Consider the following 18,548-nt stretch of genomic DNA (forward strand, 5'->3'; position numbering starts at 1 on the left):
GAAAAGATTTGTCTCTAACTTCAATCACTAAAAGATTGAGAATCACTCCTTTAGATTGAGTAAAATGATTGAAAATTCAAATAATTTGACTGAATATTCAGATGAAAACCATTTGTCCCTAACTACAATTGGCAAAAGATTGAATTCAATCAGAAAATTTAAGAGAGCAAAGAGTTCCCTCTTATGGCACCCTCCTCTGATATAAATATTGAATGATCCATTGTTCTTTGACATTTTTAATTGTTGTAAGTTTTAAATCTCTTTCTATTTAAGCATATCATTTTATGTGTTTTTTCTTTTCTTTCAGAAACAAAACAGGGCATTATTGAGGAATGTAGCTCAGAATAAGAAGAAACTTGGAGAACTGGTGAGTCTATTGTGATATTCCATTTAAAATCCACACTACCCCTGTCGAAGATTTTGGAAATATCTTTCATGGGGGAGTATGAATTTCACACGGAATATTCGGCAGCTCCATTTGAAACTCATCCTCCCTTTGTGGAAGATTCAGGTTGATTCTTTCTCAGAAGATGAAATTCTAATAGAGTTGCCTAATGTGTTCATTTCATTTGAAATTCATACTCCCCCTGTGGAAGATATTTTCAAAATCTTCCACAGGGGTAATGTGGATTTCAAATGGTCTGCCTGTGTTGGCATACACAGGATGAAGTTCTGGGGGTATTCTGTATCCTTGCACTATGGCGAAGTGACACTCTCAAACCCCCCTTTTTCAAGCTCTTTTTCCATTCCAGAGGTCCCTCATCAATTCTGTTTTCCATTCCGGAGACCCCCATTTAAAGTTCCCAGAGTCTTTTGGCTACATTTTCCTCCAAATACACTAAAATAAGCCTCATATTTGAGGTCCAAGCACTTTCTTCATCAGAGCCAGTTTTAAAAATTTTCTCCAAAAAGGGCACTGAACAAAGTGACAATTTACCTCTGGAAAAATCCGGATGGCGCGTACCTACCAAAAAATTAGTCAAGTACCTCCCCTTGAAAGTGTCCTCATTGCAAAATGAATTGTAGGCCTATATAATTATAAAGGGTGTTTATTCTACAATGATTTATTTACAGGTCAACATTGAATCAATGTCAATTCCAAATTCATATTTAAAATCACTTGCTCATACTTTGGTGAAGTTAATTTTAGTGGTGCATGCTTTAAAAAGATCTTTACAAATTGTACAAATTGTCTAACTTGTTCTGCAGACTATGCACTTAGCCGGACTAAGGAAATTAAATATACAGCGATTACAATAGTGTGATAGAACTGAATGTATAGTCCCATTCCATTTACTCCAGGTCCTCTAAATGAATACTGGAGGTTTTTAAAAATTATTATTATAAAGTGGAATTGTGTATTATAGTAGATAGAACTGAGGTCAGTATTAGGTAGTTGTTTCCCAACACCTTTTCCTAATACGCATAACATGGCCTTATCTTACTTCCTCTTTGGGACAACTACAGGGTGTCCCAAAATACTTAGGTACCTTTTCTATGTATTTTCAAAGTTTGTTTGATCATCTTGATAGATAGCAATATAAAGCTGAATTTATACTCCATTGCTGAGCGACAAGCAATTGGTATTAAACCAATGAAGTAGCATACTTTCCCAACGCAACAACGCTCTATCTTATTGACTCAAAACCAATCGCTATCGGTCAGTGATGTAGTATAAATTTAGCATAACTGAATTACACAACTAAAGATATTTGGCGATCTACCTTTGCTATTGACTTTAGATTGCAGAAATAAGACATCGAATTTTGATGCTGTACTTTGGAAAGTTGGTAGCATACTTAATGATTTTGGACACCCTGTATAACACTGATCAAAATAACAACAATAAATTTAGATTTGGTGGTGATGCACAATAGCTAATGCTTAAAGTACAGTACAGGTATCATCAATGTAGTCATTTTAGTGCAAAGTCTGGGGGTGGGGAAGGATATGAACACATACCACAGGAGGGGAATACATATCAGGCAACACCCATAGTGTGAGAAAACAATGAAAAGCAAAAAAAGTGACAAATTTGTCAAGGGTGAGAATGTGTGAAATCCTTAAGCTAGATCTGCAGTTGAAGAGTGCAGATCAAAAAACCTGTAATATTCACTTTCTCAATACTGTAAAAGTACAAAATTTTGTGTGAGTAATTTTTTGCACTTTGCCAATTTTGAACTGTTTCCCTTGTTTTTAAATTTGTGATTCTAAATTTCATTGCATAGACCAATAAACAAAAGGATTATATTTGTGTGTTGTTATTTTTGCGGTCGAAGCTTAGAACCTGAAAAGTGTGAAAATAAATGTAGCGTGAAAATTTCTACTTTTACAATTACAAAACTGGTCAAATATTAAAAAAAATATGTGCTTCTTTTGATCATACTCTCTTTAAAAAAAGGGTTCTTGGTTGTCCTGTATGTAGAACAAGGGTACTTGAAAATTGAAAGAACCCCAAAATGGTTCTTTCTAACCTTTCCAGAACCGTTTTCAGTTCTTTGTAGAACCATTTTAAGGTTCCACATACAGGACAGTTGAAGAACGATTTTAGGTTCTACTTAAAACCGTTTTTTCTTAGAGTGTGGTTAAAAAAATTTACCTTAAAGTTTTTTAAAGTATAGGGTGCCAATTCAGGGCCATCACAAATATGGGGCGGCCAAATTACAAATCTATGCCCATATTGAAATAAAGATACAAAGAAAACACAACAAATTTCTCAAAAAGTGGGGCGGCCATGGCATCCCCGGCTGCCTCGCTTGCTACTAAAAGCTAGCATTAAAGCTAGCATTATAGGGCAGATGTTGGTGGCCTTAACACAAAAAGTTTGAAAATGAAATATGTGTTTTGCCTCTAAACACTTCAGATAATCATGAATCTTTGACTCGTGATTTTGTGTGTTTGTTTTTGTTTTGTTTTGATTGAATCTTGTTTCAATCTGTAAAAAGGAATAATTCTAAACCTATACTCATTACTTTCAAAACATACATGTTCCTATTAAAGTTGACCTGTCATAAAATATTTGTAAACTACTTCCTGAAAAATTGGTTGTGTGGTTTCGATAGCATCTATTCATTAAGACCTATTGAACCGTTTTCCTTCCACACTACCACTGGGATCGACTCGAACATGCATCCCTGCACAAAGTTGTTTGTAAAGCTAATTTTAGGCCACACCAATTTGCAACATGATGATGTCCAATGTCCAATTGCAGTGGTGTAGCGTGAGTCATTTGATTGGCAGGGGGACCACGGAGTCTGATTGAGGGTGTACCGCGATTTGTTTTTCGTCAATTTTCAATGTGATTTTTCAAACTTTCATTTTGATTTTGGGGGGGGGGGTTGTGCCTGTATGATGCTATATGCCACTCTCTGATTGCACTGAAATGTTTAGTTTTTAGCCAAGAAGCCAAATTTGGCTTTTGATGAACAAAATATGTTTGTTTTCTTGTGAGGTTTGTGCTCACATAGGCCATGCTATGTGCTAAAACTCTCATGCTTAAATGTGCTTAAATGGAATTTACAGTTCCTGATGATTGGCATTATGATTATTTTCATGTGTTGCTGAAACAATAAACTAGAGAAGAATAAAACACTACATTTCAGCAATATTTCATATCAACATTGGTGACAAATAAGCAATTGCCTAAACATATTTTGTTATTTAGGTCTTCATATAATTCAATACATACAGAACGTAGACATAAGACTTTGTGCAAATAGTGAGGTTGAATGCAGCATAGTTAAAAGTATTTTTTGCAGTACAAAGTTCATAGACAAAAGTTACGGCAAACTGACAAGGAATTTGGTAAATTTAGTGTTTTAGTTAAGTTTTTTGATGTTGTTTGACATTGATTTTTGTAAATTTTAAAATCCAATTATTTCATGTTTACAAACATGTGCATCTAATTATGCAGTACATAATTAAGACATTGAGACAGGTTGATGCATTCGCCACTCACCACTGCAGCCCAGGTTATATTATCCGCAGTGTTGTAAGTAAGCATGATTGCTAATTCATATGACTGTTGATCCTCACTGTTTTTTCTCAAGGTTTTCCGATTTTGTTCCTGCATTATGAAATTGTACCTTTCCTATTGAGGGAGAAAATGAAGGTACAGGGTCTTGTCTAAGTGCACAATATGATATCACTGTACATGTCAGAGCTCCAACTGACAACCCTCTAATCATGAGTGAGAGCTTCTACCATTGCACCACCATGCACACATTTATTTTATTACTAATCTTGTATCTTCTCATTTTGTATGTTGCAGGAAGCCATTTTGATTTTGCAGTCTCCCAAGATGTCATTCCATCTATATCATCATCAGGGCAAGGTAGGCACAGTACCCTAATCAGTCTTTATAACATAACCATTGCATCCAGGATTAGCTCCTAATCAAGTCTCAATTAATTTTGATGGGGGCTATTTTATCACTTTTCAGAAATTCACCCCTCAATGTAAGTTTTTACAATGAATAATGGTTATAAAGGAAGAAAATTACTGTCAACCATCACGTAACCTTGATCTTTTCTTCAAAGTTGAACCACCAAATATCCCTAATGTGTACATGATTTTATATTAAATATATAACCTCTTTTTATGCTCTTGTAGACATACACATTCCTATTGTCATCAGACTATGAGCGTTCAGATTGGAAAGAGGCTATCCTATCAACCAAGCGAGAGTGCAGATCATCACCCAATCTTACACCATACCATATTGAGAAACTTGTGTCCAGAATCAGGAGGGTAAGAACCAACTACAATGGTTAATGTCTTTTGTAGTAGACATGTATTGTTGCGACCTGTCATGAGTATGGGTATGGGTATGGGTCCCGGACCATGAGTACGGGTAAAGGTCCCAGACTATGAGTACTGGTATTGGTACGGGTATATCCCAGATTCCCAGGGCACAAGTACAGGTACTGGTCAGAAGCCAAAATAGGGCGTGAGTACTGGTACAGCCTGGTGAGGATGGGCCCGGGTGCGGGTTCGGAGGTACAGAGAAGAGTACGGTTACAGGTAGGAATACAGAAATGGCACGGCTGTTTGATGTATATAGAATTGGCTTCATTATTAACTAAATGCAAACTATAGATGGCGCTATTTATCCTAAATCATATTTCTTTATTTGCACGGGTTAGGTGATTAATACCGCCATTAAAACAGTTGGAATAGGTGAAACAAGCAACAAGGAAATTTTATAAACATATTTTATTAAACAATAAAAGGAATTATTTGTATTAAAAGCTTGAAAGGGTAATTTCCAGTAACTAAATAGCGCCACCAATTTTGGGATTAATAGATACATTTTATATCCGAAAAAGCTTTAAAAAATACTATAAAGGTGAATAATTTTGTAAAACAGGGAAAATTAAAGTTGCGAATGGCTCAAAAGCATCTGTATACATTAGCACGATATCACTTTTAGCTGTTTAAGCCTAAAATTTGGTTATACATGATGTTTTGTTTGAAAATCTAATAAATGATCCCATCAAACAACCGTGATGGAACTCGAGTAGGGGTATTTGTAAAACCAGGCTGTTTTTAGTAAAATCTATATAGAAGTTATAAAAAATAGAACATCTAAAGAGAGAAAGGGTAAAAAAGAAAGTACACTGTAGCTTTTTACCAAATTGTATCGCAATAAAAGTGAATTTATTTGTGTTGTTTTCTTTTGAACAGGATAAACAAATTAATGCAGTTGGATCAGTTCTCATCAAAGATGGTATGTATGTGAATTATTTTAGATTCTTGTTTGTTTTAATCAAATGAAAATATTGAATCAGTGAACTGTTTGTAATAACAATTAGTAATAGATATAAATATACCAACATGTAATCTGTGGCATAGATTTCTTTTTGACATTTGATTTGGAGGGTATGGGGTTGGAAAAAATCTTTTGTTCGAAGTACAGTAAATCAGCACCTTTTGGCAACAGAATAAGTTTATAGTACAAATGTGCATCATTGTACAATTAAGGGGTGGTTAAATTGTACGTTCCCTCATTAATTTTGATATACCAAAACATGTAAAGGCATATTTATTATGAGCATAATGTTTCATCTTCAAAGAAAACTTCACTTTGTTATCAGTTTCCAATAAGTGTCATTTTTTGAATTAATGTAATTTTCTTTTCCCGTTTGTGATTTTTAGATTCTGAATTGTTGTTTGGTCAGCTTCATATAACAGTACACAAAGCCAAGGGACTCCCAGTGCCATCACGTAAGTGTATAATAAATATACAGGTGGGTGACTCAATTGACAGTCTCGTCCCAACCCCCTGGACACTACTGGTCATCTAACAGCATTTCTGATTGGTTGATAACTTGAAATGCTCATCTGAATTGCCAATTATGACCAGGCTTTAAACTATTTATGGTCAAACTTGCATTTGCAGATGATCTTATTAATACCCTCCTGGATTGGTTCAAAATTGGACACAATATTCATTTTGGCCAATCGGCAGGTAGTTCTCATGGGGTTAACAAACTTGTTTCTCTCATAACTCCAGTGTGTCTTCAGTGATGTCAGCAATATCTTGACTAACAGAAAAACTTTTCTTGGTTTCTATCATAGTTCAGGTTCAAACGCTATGCCCGATTAACTAAATTGTTTGAGTTGAGCCACTTTTTGGCAAAAAGTGGCTCAACTCAAACAATTATTAAGTTTTCACATGTAAAATTATTAACTCTCATATCGTCTAAGATCTCAGAACAAAAAACAAAGGTTTTATATTTTCTTCTTTTACATACTTGACATTATAGCAATAAAAAATAGAACATTTCTTTCGAATTTATAAATTAAAATACCACATCAAATGCCCCATTGTTTAAAAGTACCCATCTTAAGAGCACCAACCAGATGGTTCATGATTCAAACAATCATTCAATTCAGTCACTTTTGCTATGCAAAGACACAAAAGTGGCTTAAGCTGTTTTAGGACTTCTTTGTACAATTAACCAATTGTAGATCACCGATTTTATTGAAACAAAGCTCATGTAGTAGCTTAAACAAAATTTATCTTCTGACCATCACTTGGCTTGTTGGATTCGTCTATATATTTTATGTTTGCCTATAATACTATTTTCTAAAATTGTATTTGTTTACAAACAACCTGTTTTCCTACAAAATACTTTAATTGGCTGTTAATTTTGTTTCTTTTGTAGAACTCTACTGTTGCATTGAAGTGGATTCATATGGCATATTCTTCCTCTTAGCCAAAACCAAGACATCGCAGAATTCAACAGTCCCAACATGGGAGCAGGTAAGCTTAAGGCACTAGTAGCCAGGACTTTTACAGAGGGATGGCAAAGGGGAGGGGGCAGGGGGTGGGGCACAAGGAAACTTTAAAGGGGGAAAATGGTTCAAAGTAGTTTTAGGGCTGCCAGCATCCCAGGGGGGGGTGAAGACTTCTCACAGGAAGCTGGCCTCTTAGCCCCCGTTGCGCCACTGTGTAAGCGATCATGTTTTAGTTTGGTCCTATAGCGCTATCAGTAGGCCTACCATAGCTCTTTCTATTGCACACTAAACATTGGCATACAGCTATCATTTTTGATTTGTATAGAAAATGATAGCACTCTATAAATGTTCATTTTAATGCTCGATACAACTTGTTATATTTAAATATGGTACCTAAATAAGCAAGTGATAATTGACCCAAATATGATGGTTATAAAACTGTTAAAAGAAGGCGCCTAAGCTGGGTAGGTTATCTGTACAGACTCGCAGAAGAAATGCCAGCATGCCAAGCCCTAGCTGAATTCCAACTAAACACCCTGGCAGATGACCCAAACCAACATGGGTGGCACTGATGCAAAGAGAGATAAACACACAGACTTTGACACAAACTAAAGACAGAAAAGCCTGGAGAGCAGTAGTAGCATATGCAATGGCCGTATAGCCAGAATACGTGGACGACAATGATCAAAATATTTTATTAAAAATACTTTTTCTTTCCATACAGACATTTGATTTTGAAGTTGATGGAGCCCAGAAGCTACGCATCTTAGTATATGACTACACCAAAGGACTGGATGATGAAATGTATGATAAGGGTGCGATGCAGGTAAGATTTGGCACACTAGTTAAGGTTTTTGCTTTTGGTGTGAGAGGTCTTGGGTTCAGATCTCTGCAGAACAAAAAAAAATAAAATCTGCTCTCCCCGTGGCTCATCTGGCAGAGGTGGGGCAGATGTCCCATGATAAATAACCTTGTTGCAGTTGGTTCCAATTAGAGTAATATCGTCGTCTGTATTCCATAGTGGCTTATAGTGGGCGCCATGAATAAACAACTTTTCGAGAAAATCGGGTTTGAAGAAATGCCAATTTAAAATCGAGTTGTGTAAATCAGACATTCATTATATTTTGTAAATGATGTGAAATTTCTGTAGTAAACTAAATAGATTTTATTGTTTTATATTTTCAAAAGAAATAAATACATACTATTGCTGGCAAACTGAAAATAAAACTATCGTCACTATGGAAAACAAACAAAACGCAATACCCTAACCTAACGTTAACGTGCACGCCACCTCGGTCGCTGTGTAATCCCTATGCGTTACTTTTAAGTCGTTCAGTATTCCATAGTGGCGTATAGGTCCGATACGTATGTACGCCACTATGACATACGATGTTTTTCATTTTGCCGATATTTCATAATTATAAAATGTGTATAAAAAGTGGCGTATGGTCGATACGCCACTATGGAATACAAAAATGTCACTTTGTAACTATATCATACATTTAATTAATTAATTACTAATTAATTAGCTAATTATGACTGATGAGACTTAGAAAAATGAAAGAGAACATCATTAAAAACATATGTGCCAATTTTCAAAAAATGACCAAAAATCACTATACGCCACTATGGAATACAGCCGAATGACGATATGTCCAATTGTTGGCTACATATACTTTCCTGTCCTGTAAAAATGCCCCGACCAGCAATCTATGGCGACCCCTTTCACCAGGTCACTCGTGCCTGACCGAAGTTTTGTCACTGTTATTTCTCAGATTTCAGCTGTTAATGCTTGACATAAAGGGAATCATTATTTTAACAACATTTTGTAAATTTCACATGGTTTGAAGATGATGAGTTTCGTCATATTCAAAATTACGGCTGGTATAGCTCTTATGTTATGTCTAATCTTGATTGTCACTCATATACAGTTTCCAAGTTTTCTTTCAAAAATTTTTTTGGTTCTACAATTCCTACTTACTTTAGTACTGTGATCTGTTTGTATTGCCACTAATACCTCAAATTGTATTTAACATTTGCATTAGCTTGAGAGGTCCAAATTAACTGCCCATGCGGAGAAGTTTCCATTGAAGATGGACAGGATTGAATTGGAAGTGAGTCTACGATTCCAGAGGCAGGACAAAATCTTGAAGAGAGTGATGTCAAAGAGGAAACAAGGAGTGTTTGGTGTTAGACTAGCTCAGTTGGCTCACAGAGAGAGTACTAAGATACCACATATTGTGATGCACTGTGTGGAGGAAGTAGAAAGAAGAGGTAAGATGATTGGTATTGACCCCAAGGAATTAAACATCTTTCTTATGGAAAAGGATACAGTCAGCTCAGCGACACAAAGTCGTATGTCCATTTTCAGCTCAGTGGCACAAAGTCGTATGTCCATTTTCAGCTCAGTGGCATAAAGGCGTATGTCCATTTTCAGCTCAGCGGCACAAAGTCGTATGTCCATTTTCAGCCCTGGCACAAAGTCGTATGTCCATTTTCAGCTCAGTGGCACAAAGACGTATGTCCGTTTTCAGCTCAGCGGCACAAAGATGTATGTCCATTTTCAGCTCAGCGGCACAAAGTCGTATGTCCATTTTTAGCTCAGTGGCACAAAGATGTATGTCCGTTTTCAGCTCAGCGGCACAAAGATGTATGTCCATTTTCAGCTCAGCGGCACAAAGACATATGTTCATTTTCAGCTCAGCAGCACAAAGTTGTATGTCCATTTTCAGCTCAGCGGCACAAAGTCGTATGTCCATTTTCAGCTCAGCGACACAAATTCGTATGTCCATTTTCAGCTCAGCGGCACAAAGTCGTATGTCCATTTTCAGCTCAGCGGCACAAAGTTGTATGTCCATTTTCAGCTCAGTGGCACAAAGACATATGTCCATTTTCAGCTCAGCGGCACAAAGACATGTCCATTTTCAGCTCAGCGGCACAAAAACATATGTCCATTTTCAGCTCAGCGGCACAAAGACGTATGTCCATTTTCAGCTCAGCGGCACAAAGATGTTTGTCCATTTAGCTTCATGCTGTGCATTTGTGTTGGGCTCAATAGTACAAAGATGTGACACCATTGCAGATAAAAATGAACCCTGTAGGATTGCTCAGCAACTAATGTACTTGCGTCTTTGTGCTGCTAAGTCTTGAGCTATCATGTTGCAATCAGTCATACAGCATGGACACTTGTCGTTGTGTCAGGTAGCACTATACAAATGCAATGAGCAACAATCTAGATGGCGTCACTCACAGCTAATGGACTTATGTCTTTGTGCTGCTGGTGATCGTGTTCTGAGTTGTCTTAATGCAATTAAACAGTATGGACAGACGCCTCTGTGTCACTGAGCTTTATACACACATGCACTGTTTAATTATAGCTATATAGCTAAATTTGTCTGAAATGTTGCCATGTTTGCCTATAGTGGGATTTGCAGTGACATTTGTTCTGACTGGGAATTAAACCCAAGTAGGGGAGTAACACATATATACATATAAAGGCAACCATATGATATTTCAGCATCTGAACTCATCACATACATGTATACTGATGTTATCTTGTGTTCTTTCAGGTATGACTGAGATGGGCATCTACAGAATATCAGGCTCATCAGGAGACATCAATAACCTGAAGAAGGCATTTGAAATGAGTAAGTCCACTTAATTTTAAACTCCAGCTGATATAGGCCTATAGCTTAATCAGCTCATAATTGGCAGGCCTTGTGACAATATCAATATATTAATTGTATTTTGATAATTGTCTTGTGACATATCGCAAGAAGCATCACAAATTATTCATTCAAGTCCTATACATTTATCCACTTTATTTAACACACAAAATATAGACCATGCGGTGTTCCTTGGCAGCTCAGCAGACCCAATTTGTTGTTTTGTCTCAATTTTGTTGTTAATTGCCAGATGAATAAAATAAAAATAAAATAAATAAACACATGTCAAATATTTCACTCTTAATGTGGGTCTACCTTTTGGCACAGTGGTCAAAGCTTCTTAATTATCCTATAGTTTTCTAGATATCATCTGACTTATAATGGCCTGTTCTAGTTAGATTTCAAGTTAACTGAAGTTTACTGAATCATATTTGAATAACCCATAGATCAAAAAGCAAGGATGCAGAAGTTAATCAAGAGTGCAGACATCCACGCAGTAGCAGGACTACTCAAGCTGTACTTCAGGGAGCTTCCAGAACCACTATTTACACATAATCTGTACAGCAAATTTGTTGATGGACTTGGTAAGTTATACAGTACGTAGGCCCTACAGTTGTGGTTTCGTCAAAGGGCGAGATTCCAAATTACTTTTGAAGTGCCCTAAAATTAAGTCAACTAGAAACCCAGGCTACTTGGGAAAAACATTCAAAACGAATGTTCAATATTGAAATAAATGAATTGCAGAATGAACTTTTGCAAAACATCAAAGTGTTATTTTTCAATAATATATTGATTTAGATAATGAAAATCGACAATACCTTGTCTACCCTTAATATTGACTGTGATCGTAATCTGATCTGTTATTTTAGCTTTGAAGGATCCTGAGGCCAAGAGAGACTGCATGATGTCACTACTCAAGTCAATACCAGATGTCAACAGGCATACCATATTCCATATCTTCAACCACCTCAGAAGGTAAGATAAGCATCAAGTTGATACATGTCTACCACTGTTGTTTGATGTGATCATTTATTAATGTTTCTAATAAAACATTACATAATTTTCAATTCTAGACATTCACAATACTTACAGCTATCACACTAATATACACATATATTTTTAGCTATTTTTAACTTAGATTTTCTTTTCTTTATCAAATTTTAATATCTTTCTGTTTTCTGTTCATTCTACAAACTCTATATTTGTGTGCAAATTGAGGGCCCAATTTACATTTTGAATTTAAGTTAGCCCAATAATATCAGTTATTATTAAGTATATTATTTTGTAGACATTGATATGTATAAAAAGGAGAGGTCGAGGTCTGAGATTAAAGAGACTGTACACTCAATTCCAAGCTACCATTAAGCCCCCCAAAAAGATTGTTTGCTTGTACTCCACAACTTTTTCAGAGTTGGGTCGGACAGGATTTTTTTTTTGAAAGGTCATAGCCAAAACATGACTGTATGCCTTTAATTAGCTTAATAAATAGCCCAAATAGTTGTGAATTGAGATATTTCTCTGCTGTATACCTCTTCATTCATGTTTTTAAAACAGTTTAGAAGTGTGTAGAAACTGTAAAAAAAACTTTTCAGGATGTCAGAAATGTTGCAAGAAAAAATTAGGGTCGGTATTCATTTGTACAGTAAAAAAAACTTAAAGATTAGGGCTGGTTGGTAGAGGACAAACAAACAGTCTTTTTTTTTTTTTACTAATCAACCTAATTAGCACCACAGGCACTTCAGTCGGTATTGTCTTTTGATGTTAAGTTTTCGAGGTGCTATGTGGTGTCCCAGCTTGGTATCTACAGGAACAGCATGCTGTATATGACAACCAATACTAAAATGGTTGCTATATACAGCACAGTTACTGTAGATGCTGAGTTGCAATTCCGCACATTACCTTGTAAACTTAACCCCACTAATCACTTGGGCTAAATTAAATATGGTAATATGGAGTACGAGGTTGACTAATAATATGAAAGGCCTTGAATTTATAAGCTTGCAAATGGGTTTCACCTAGTTTCACCTTCTTATAAAGTAGAGTAAAATTACTAAATTCATTTTGTTGTTGTTGTTGTTGTTGTTGTTGTTGTTGTTGTTGTTGTTGTTGTTGTTATGTACTGGTGATAGTGATACTAATTCATACTAATTCACTTCATCTCTTACACAGAGTGGCATCTCATGCTGGTCAGAACAAGATGTCACTCAACAACCTCTCTACGGTGTTCGGCCCAACACTCATCGGCCCTGCAGTATCACCAACAAGCTCTGATGCGTCATTGATGAACATCCTTGGTATGTCGGATGTCATGTCACAAGTCGGCATCCTATACTACTACTTAGAGCATTTCTCCGTTGACGGGGGTGTGCCCCAGAAGATACCAAGACAAGTTATGAGCACAGACTTATAAACTTTTGGTGCGAGCAAAAACAGTTTTGGGACTCTGTAGAGCCAATCATAACTCATCCATTTTTTGAATTTCTTCTGCAGAGTTGCATCTCACGCCAGTGAAAATAAGATGTCGCTAAACAACCTCTCTACTGTGTTTGGTCCTACACTCATCGGCCCTGCAGTATCACCAACAAGCTCTGATGTGTCAATGATGAACATACTTGGCATGTCTGATGTAATGTCGCAAGTCGGCATCCTATACTACTACTTAGAGCACTTCTCCGCTGATGGGGGTGCGCCCCAGAAGATCCCGAGACAAACGATGAGCACAGACTTATAAACTTGCGATGGCAGTAAAGAGAGAATATGGACTCTATAGCTATATGGATTGGAAATACAGGTTTTTCTGTATTACAGTCTGTGATATCAATGCGACAAGAAGTCCTTTTACACACACACTTCTAGTCAACGTCTCGGGGTGCACACACACATTGAATCTTAGTGTGTTGAACTGTGCTCAGTGAATGCACACTGTGGAAACAACATGATTTGCAAAGATGTCGGAATGGTGCTCAGAATGTATACAGAGCACCATTATGTATAAACAATGTATATCTCTGTAAAATAATCATACAAAGGGTGACCCAGTGTAAGTAAATGAGGTGTACTGAAGTGTGTCTCATTTACTGGTGTTGGCTCACAATTATGGGATACTGAGAAATGCACATTATTGTTCATAGTAACTCTGTTGGATGTAAAGAAGTTATACCCAGTAAACAGATGCAATTTAGTCACTCAGCAAAGGCCTTAAGTTATTAATAAAAGTGAGGGGCTAAATTTATATATATTTTGTAAGTATTTGTGTAATATTGGGTAATGCAACTTTTTGTACACATTTTGTGCAAGTAATTAAAATCTTGCATTAATATTAGTATTGCAATTTATATTGATTATAATCAGGTATTAAGTGATGTTAAGTTAAAAAAAATGTAGTGGCAGCCTTCTATCCTTGTATATTTAGGCTAATGGACAATAAAAAAATTCAGTTTCGAAGAATACTTAAATATACATATCCATGCTAATGGACAATTTGTACAAATTCTATCCAGATTTCAGTAACAGGTGCATACTTATATTATTTAAAGTCTAATTATGTTTGTGAATAGGATCTTGGCCACAAAACCATTAGGTCTATTTACAGTTCCACATAGGCTGTCTTTATGCCATGTTATGAATGTAGTTTCAGCCAACCCTATGTAAATGATTTTATTTGATATATCATATAATAGTTGGAAGAGATAATATAAAAAACCATCATATTTACACAGTTAACTATCTCACAGAGTCTACCTTTATGTAGACAGTATTATATGAGTGTTGTAAAAACAAAGGACATAAAAGTTTCTGTTTGAAGTTCTGTTGGCTTTGAAATTCAACAAGATAGAGTGCATGTGAAGCCTTCAAAGAACATAAGGAAAGTACAATAAGGTGTAACAATTGTATCAAAAGTCATGATATAGAAAATGTACACAGAAGTATAAATTTCAAGTGATTTCCTGGTTACTTGTGCTTGAAACTGTAATCAGTGATTTAAAGAACATACAGATATATTCTGTTGTGTTTTCTATACCATTTTTCACCCTGATGTGGTAGTGATGTCAATGCGTTGAGACAGCTGTTTCATGCGCATGTGTGCGGCACAACTAAAAACGGTAAACATTAATTTCAGAATAAGGGGAGTATGTGATGGTAACTTAATTTTTGTTAAATAAAATTAGTTATTAAAATAATATTTGATTTACTAAAAATGAGAATAAATGATATGAATTTTTGTTTTTACTATCCTCTACTGTGTGATAGACAGTAGGCAGGTCCAATATTTTATCATCTACTACTCAAAATATTGGACCGGCAGAGAGTAATGAAAACAAAAGTTCATATAATTTATTCTCTAATGCAATTCTTTAAACATAGCAGTACATAAAGCATATCAGTACACAGAGGAAAAGTAGTACTAGAAGTTTAAGTTAATATATATCAAGAAAATTTGTATTAAAATTGTAGATGTTCTTTGTATATAAACAAAAAAAAATCTTGTTTAAAGTTTGTAGTTGTACATCAAGTTCAATGTGTCTATGTGTTATACTTGTATTTGTAATGTTCAAATTATTTTTAATTATTAATTTATTATTGTTATTATCCATGTTGGTAAGAAAAAACAACATTGATTGTTATTTTATTCCATATATATGATAATTTTATTTTATTCCATATATATGATAATTAGTAGTGTTAATAACATGTAACTCTATAAGCAATGATTTGTAGTACCGTAAAAACTCGATAGTTAGCATATGTGCTTACTATCGAGCACTTTTAAAACATGCAAACATGAAGTGCCCCATCCACAAAACTGTACAGGGTTTTGAATAAATCACCGGTACACATAGTACGAACAAGTAAACCTGCAAATTTGTGTCTCAATCCCATTAGCTCAGTTGGTAAAGCGCGGACTTGGTACAATTTCATGTTTAAAAAGCGCTCGATAGTAAGCACATATGCTAACTATCAAGTTTTTACGGTATATGTGAAATGTTCAGGTGCAAAACAAAAATATGCCATTGCTGCCGTATGTTTTTTTAAATCAATATTGTTACAGATATTCCCTGCAAACACAAAATGTTTTACAAGAAACTTTTAAATGTCAGGTTAGATAAAGGTTATAAAACGTTTTAATAACATTCAGAAAACATTTTTGAAAACTTGATGTAAAAATATTCTAACATAATGTTATTTTAATAACATTATGTTAGAATATTTTTAAAAGTGTTGAACAAAATATTTTTCAAAAATGATGCTTGCCAAAATTTTTTTGCAATTACAACAGCCTTCATTTACACAAGGCAGCCTACATTTACACATGGCAGCCTTCGTTTTGTTGCATTTTGCATCTGAATTCTCTAAGTTTCTAAAATTTACAAGGAAGAAACTGAGATTATTATTTTTAAATACGAAAAGCTATTCAATTTATCATGGTGCTTGAAATTTTGATAAAGCCCTTTTTACATTAGCAAGTAAACTATGTAGCATGATCTTCCAAATTGTTTTTTTTAAAATAAATTTTGTTACATATTGTGTATTAAAAACTTGCATGGCTTAAATCTGTAAAAGTTACCAAATGGGATAAGTATGCAACAGAAATTATGCAAATAAAATAAACATGGACCAAATAAAAAAAAGTAGTTAACAGTACTAAGTATAAGGGATAAAATGAAGTGTTTATTTACTGCCAAAAAAACCCATTAAAATCCCAATTACAAACGCAGTCGGAGTTGGCGCTCTACTTAAATTTGAATTGCCATGTTTTGAAGCTCCAGGCTATTTCGAATGGTACATTGGTACCAGTGTATGTATTTATAAAGAGATATTGTATCAAATTGGGTAAAATAAAACTCACTCCTTTGGACAGCATATTTATGTATATGGGTTGTACTATAGAAGTTCCATTCCTGGTTATGAAATTTAAAAAGGTTTTTTTTTGTCCCCCAATGTACTGATTGTTATATACCAGTATTCGTTCAGTAGATATCAAAGTAACATACATATCACATGTATTTTTTTCCCTACTTAATTTTCTATATAAATTAATCACATACAAGAAAAATACAAAGCAACTCCCTATTATATTTGTAAAGTTTGTTGAAATAGTTCTGATAAGTATATTTAGACATCATTTTCCCATAGACAAACTGTAATCAAGAAACGGGTAATGCCATAATGCTATAATATTGATACACTAGATAATTATTCTTAAAAATTTCTTTTTTCGTTTACCATAGTTGGCTACGTAGACAGTTGTTAACGTGGTTACAATTTGAACCATGTTTGTGTTTAAAACTGTTGTTTTTCAACAACTTGTGGTTAAAAAATATCCACATTACCAATTGAAATAACCATATAATATGGTTCTTTTTACTGCATGGTTGAAAAACAACCATTTTAAGCATAAATATGGCTAAAATTTTAACATTCTACATTAAGGCTTGTTCAGACAGTTGCAAGTACATTCAACAGTAACGACATGCCTGTGTAAATGCATATACAAGTAGCTTACTTTTGATTATTTTACATGCAAGATATCTTACATATAAGGCCAAAAAAAATGAATGAATGATGATTTTTACAGATTTGTTCAAAAAATCAATGTTTTTCACTTATAATTAATATTTTATTGAAAGACTAGTCTTTAATTGATGTCTAACAGGTATCCAGATGTCAAAATTGACAAATGTCCCTAATTGAAGAAGCATTATTTAATATTTGAGGGATTTTTAAAACTGAAGGCTTAAAAAAAAAAAATCAGACCGTCCGACCCAACTTTCCCATTTTCCCACTTGAGGGCAACACAACAATATTTTTTTGTTGGCCTAATGAGCTACTTTTGAAAGTAAGGCCAGTGTGATCAAGACTTGCAAGTCACTCGCATGTAAGAATGATCTTATGTTGACCATAATAGAACTAGATGATCCAGCCCTATTGTGATTGTGTATAATCATGGCATAATTTACCATGAGTTACTTGTGAGTTAGCTTCCAAGTAAGTCCCGTGTGGACACACACCTGCAAGTGCGAAAGTAAGTACTTTCAAAAGTAGGCTTACTATCTAAACACACCTATAATGCACTCAACCAAGGTAACCACATATTTTTAAACTGTTGCTTGAATAAGTAATGTATATGGATTTCATTTGTTTAATCAGAATTTGCACATAGTTATTTAGTCGGAATAAAAAATTGCCCAGAACTGTTGTTGTCATTGTATGTGTGTCATAATTTTACTCATTTATTCCCCTGAATTATGAAATACCTATGCATTTCATTTTGACATATGGTGCAGGGCACCTTATTTAAGTCCATATAGTCATATTTAGACCTAATATTCAGTTCCATATGAGGGCATGTAAATATATCATGGTGTTAAATTGACCCAATTATTGTTGTATTGTTCAATTATAGATCCATGCAAGTTTGGGGTAAATAAATTACGCACAGTGCAAATAAAACTCATAATATCCTTACTTTTTCTTCCTGTTATATTTCTCCATAAATCCAAAGCATTACCATTTAAAAGAACTATTATTACTATAAATATTTCTTCTTATTTGCAACATTGCATTCCACAATCAAAGAAAACTTTAGAAAATTTCAAGTTGTAAGAAAAATGTACTTCTTCCATAATGGTGTCACATATT

General features: G+C 34.7%; 1 protein-coding gene across 4 annotated transcripts in view; it reads left to right on the forward strand.

Moving 5' to 3' along the window:
- The window catches only part of LOC140164582 (active breakpoint cluster region-related protein-like), a 92,978-nt gene extending 74,873 nt beyond the window's left edge, over window positions 1–18,105 (forward strand). For 3 of the 4 annotated variants that reach the window (XM_072187886.1, XM_072187890.1, XM_072187888.1), the window contains 12 exons: window positions 308–367; window positions 4,271–4,333; window positions 4,612–4,749; window positions 5,686–5,728; window positions 6,157–6,225; window positions 7,170–7,267; window positions 7,967–8,068; window positions 9,288–9,516; window positions 10,812–10,889; window positions 11,354–11,491; window positions 11,777–11,882; window positions 13,077–13,536. In XM_072187886.1, coding sequence (XP_072043987.1) covers window positions 308–367; window positions 4,271–4,333; window positions 4,612–4,749; window positions 5,686–5,728; window positions 6,157–6,225; window positions 7,170–7,267; window positions 7,967–8,068; window positions 9,288–9,516; window positions 10,812–10,889; window positions 11,354–11,491; window positions 11,777–11,882; window positions 13,077–13,317 — 1,365 coding nt within the window. In that variant the 3' untranslated portion in view covers window positions 13,318–13,536. Of the gene's footprint in view, window positions 1–307; window positions 368–4,270; window positions 4,334–4,611; window positions 4,750–5,685; window positions 5,729–6,156; window positions 6,226–7,169; window positions 7,268–7,966; window positions 8,069–9,287; window positions 9,517–10,811; window positions 10,890–11,353; window positions 11,492–11,776; window positions 11,883–13,076 lie in introns of all 4 variants that reach the window. The other variant, XM_072187887.1, reaches the window with a different exon arrangement.
- Window positions 18,106–18,548: the final 443 nt, after the last annotated feature.

Source organism: Amphiura filiformis, chromosome 11, assembly GCF_039555335.1.
Source record: "Amphiura filiformis chromosome 11, Afil_fr2py, whole genome shotgun sequence".
In the NCBI taxonomy this organism is placed as follows: Eukaryota; Metazoa; Echinodermata; class Ophiuroidea; order Amphilepidida; family Amphiuridae; genus Amphiura; species Amphiura filiformis.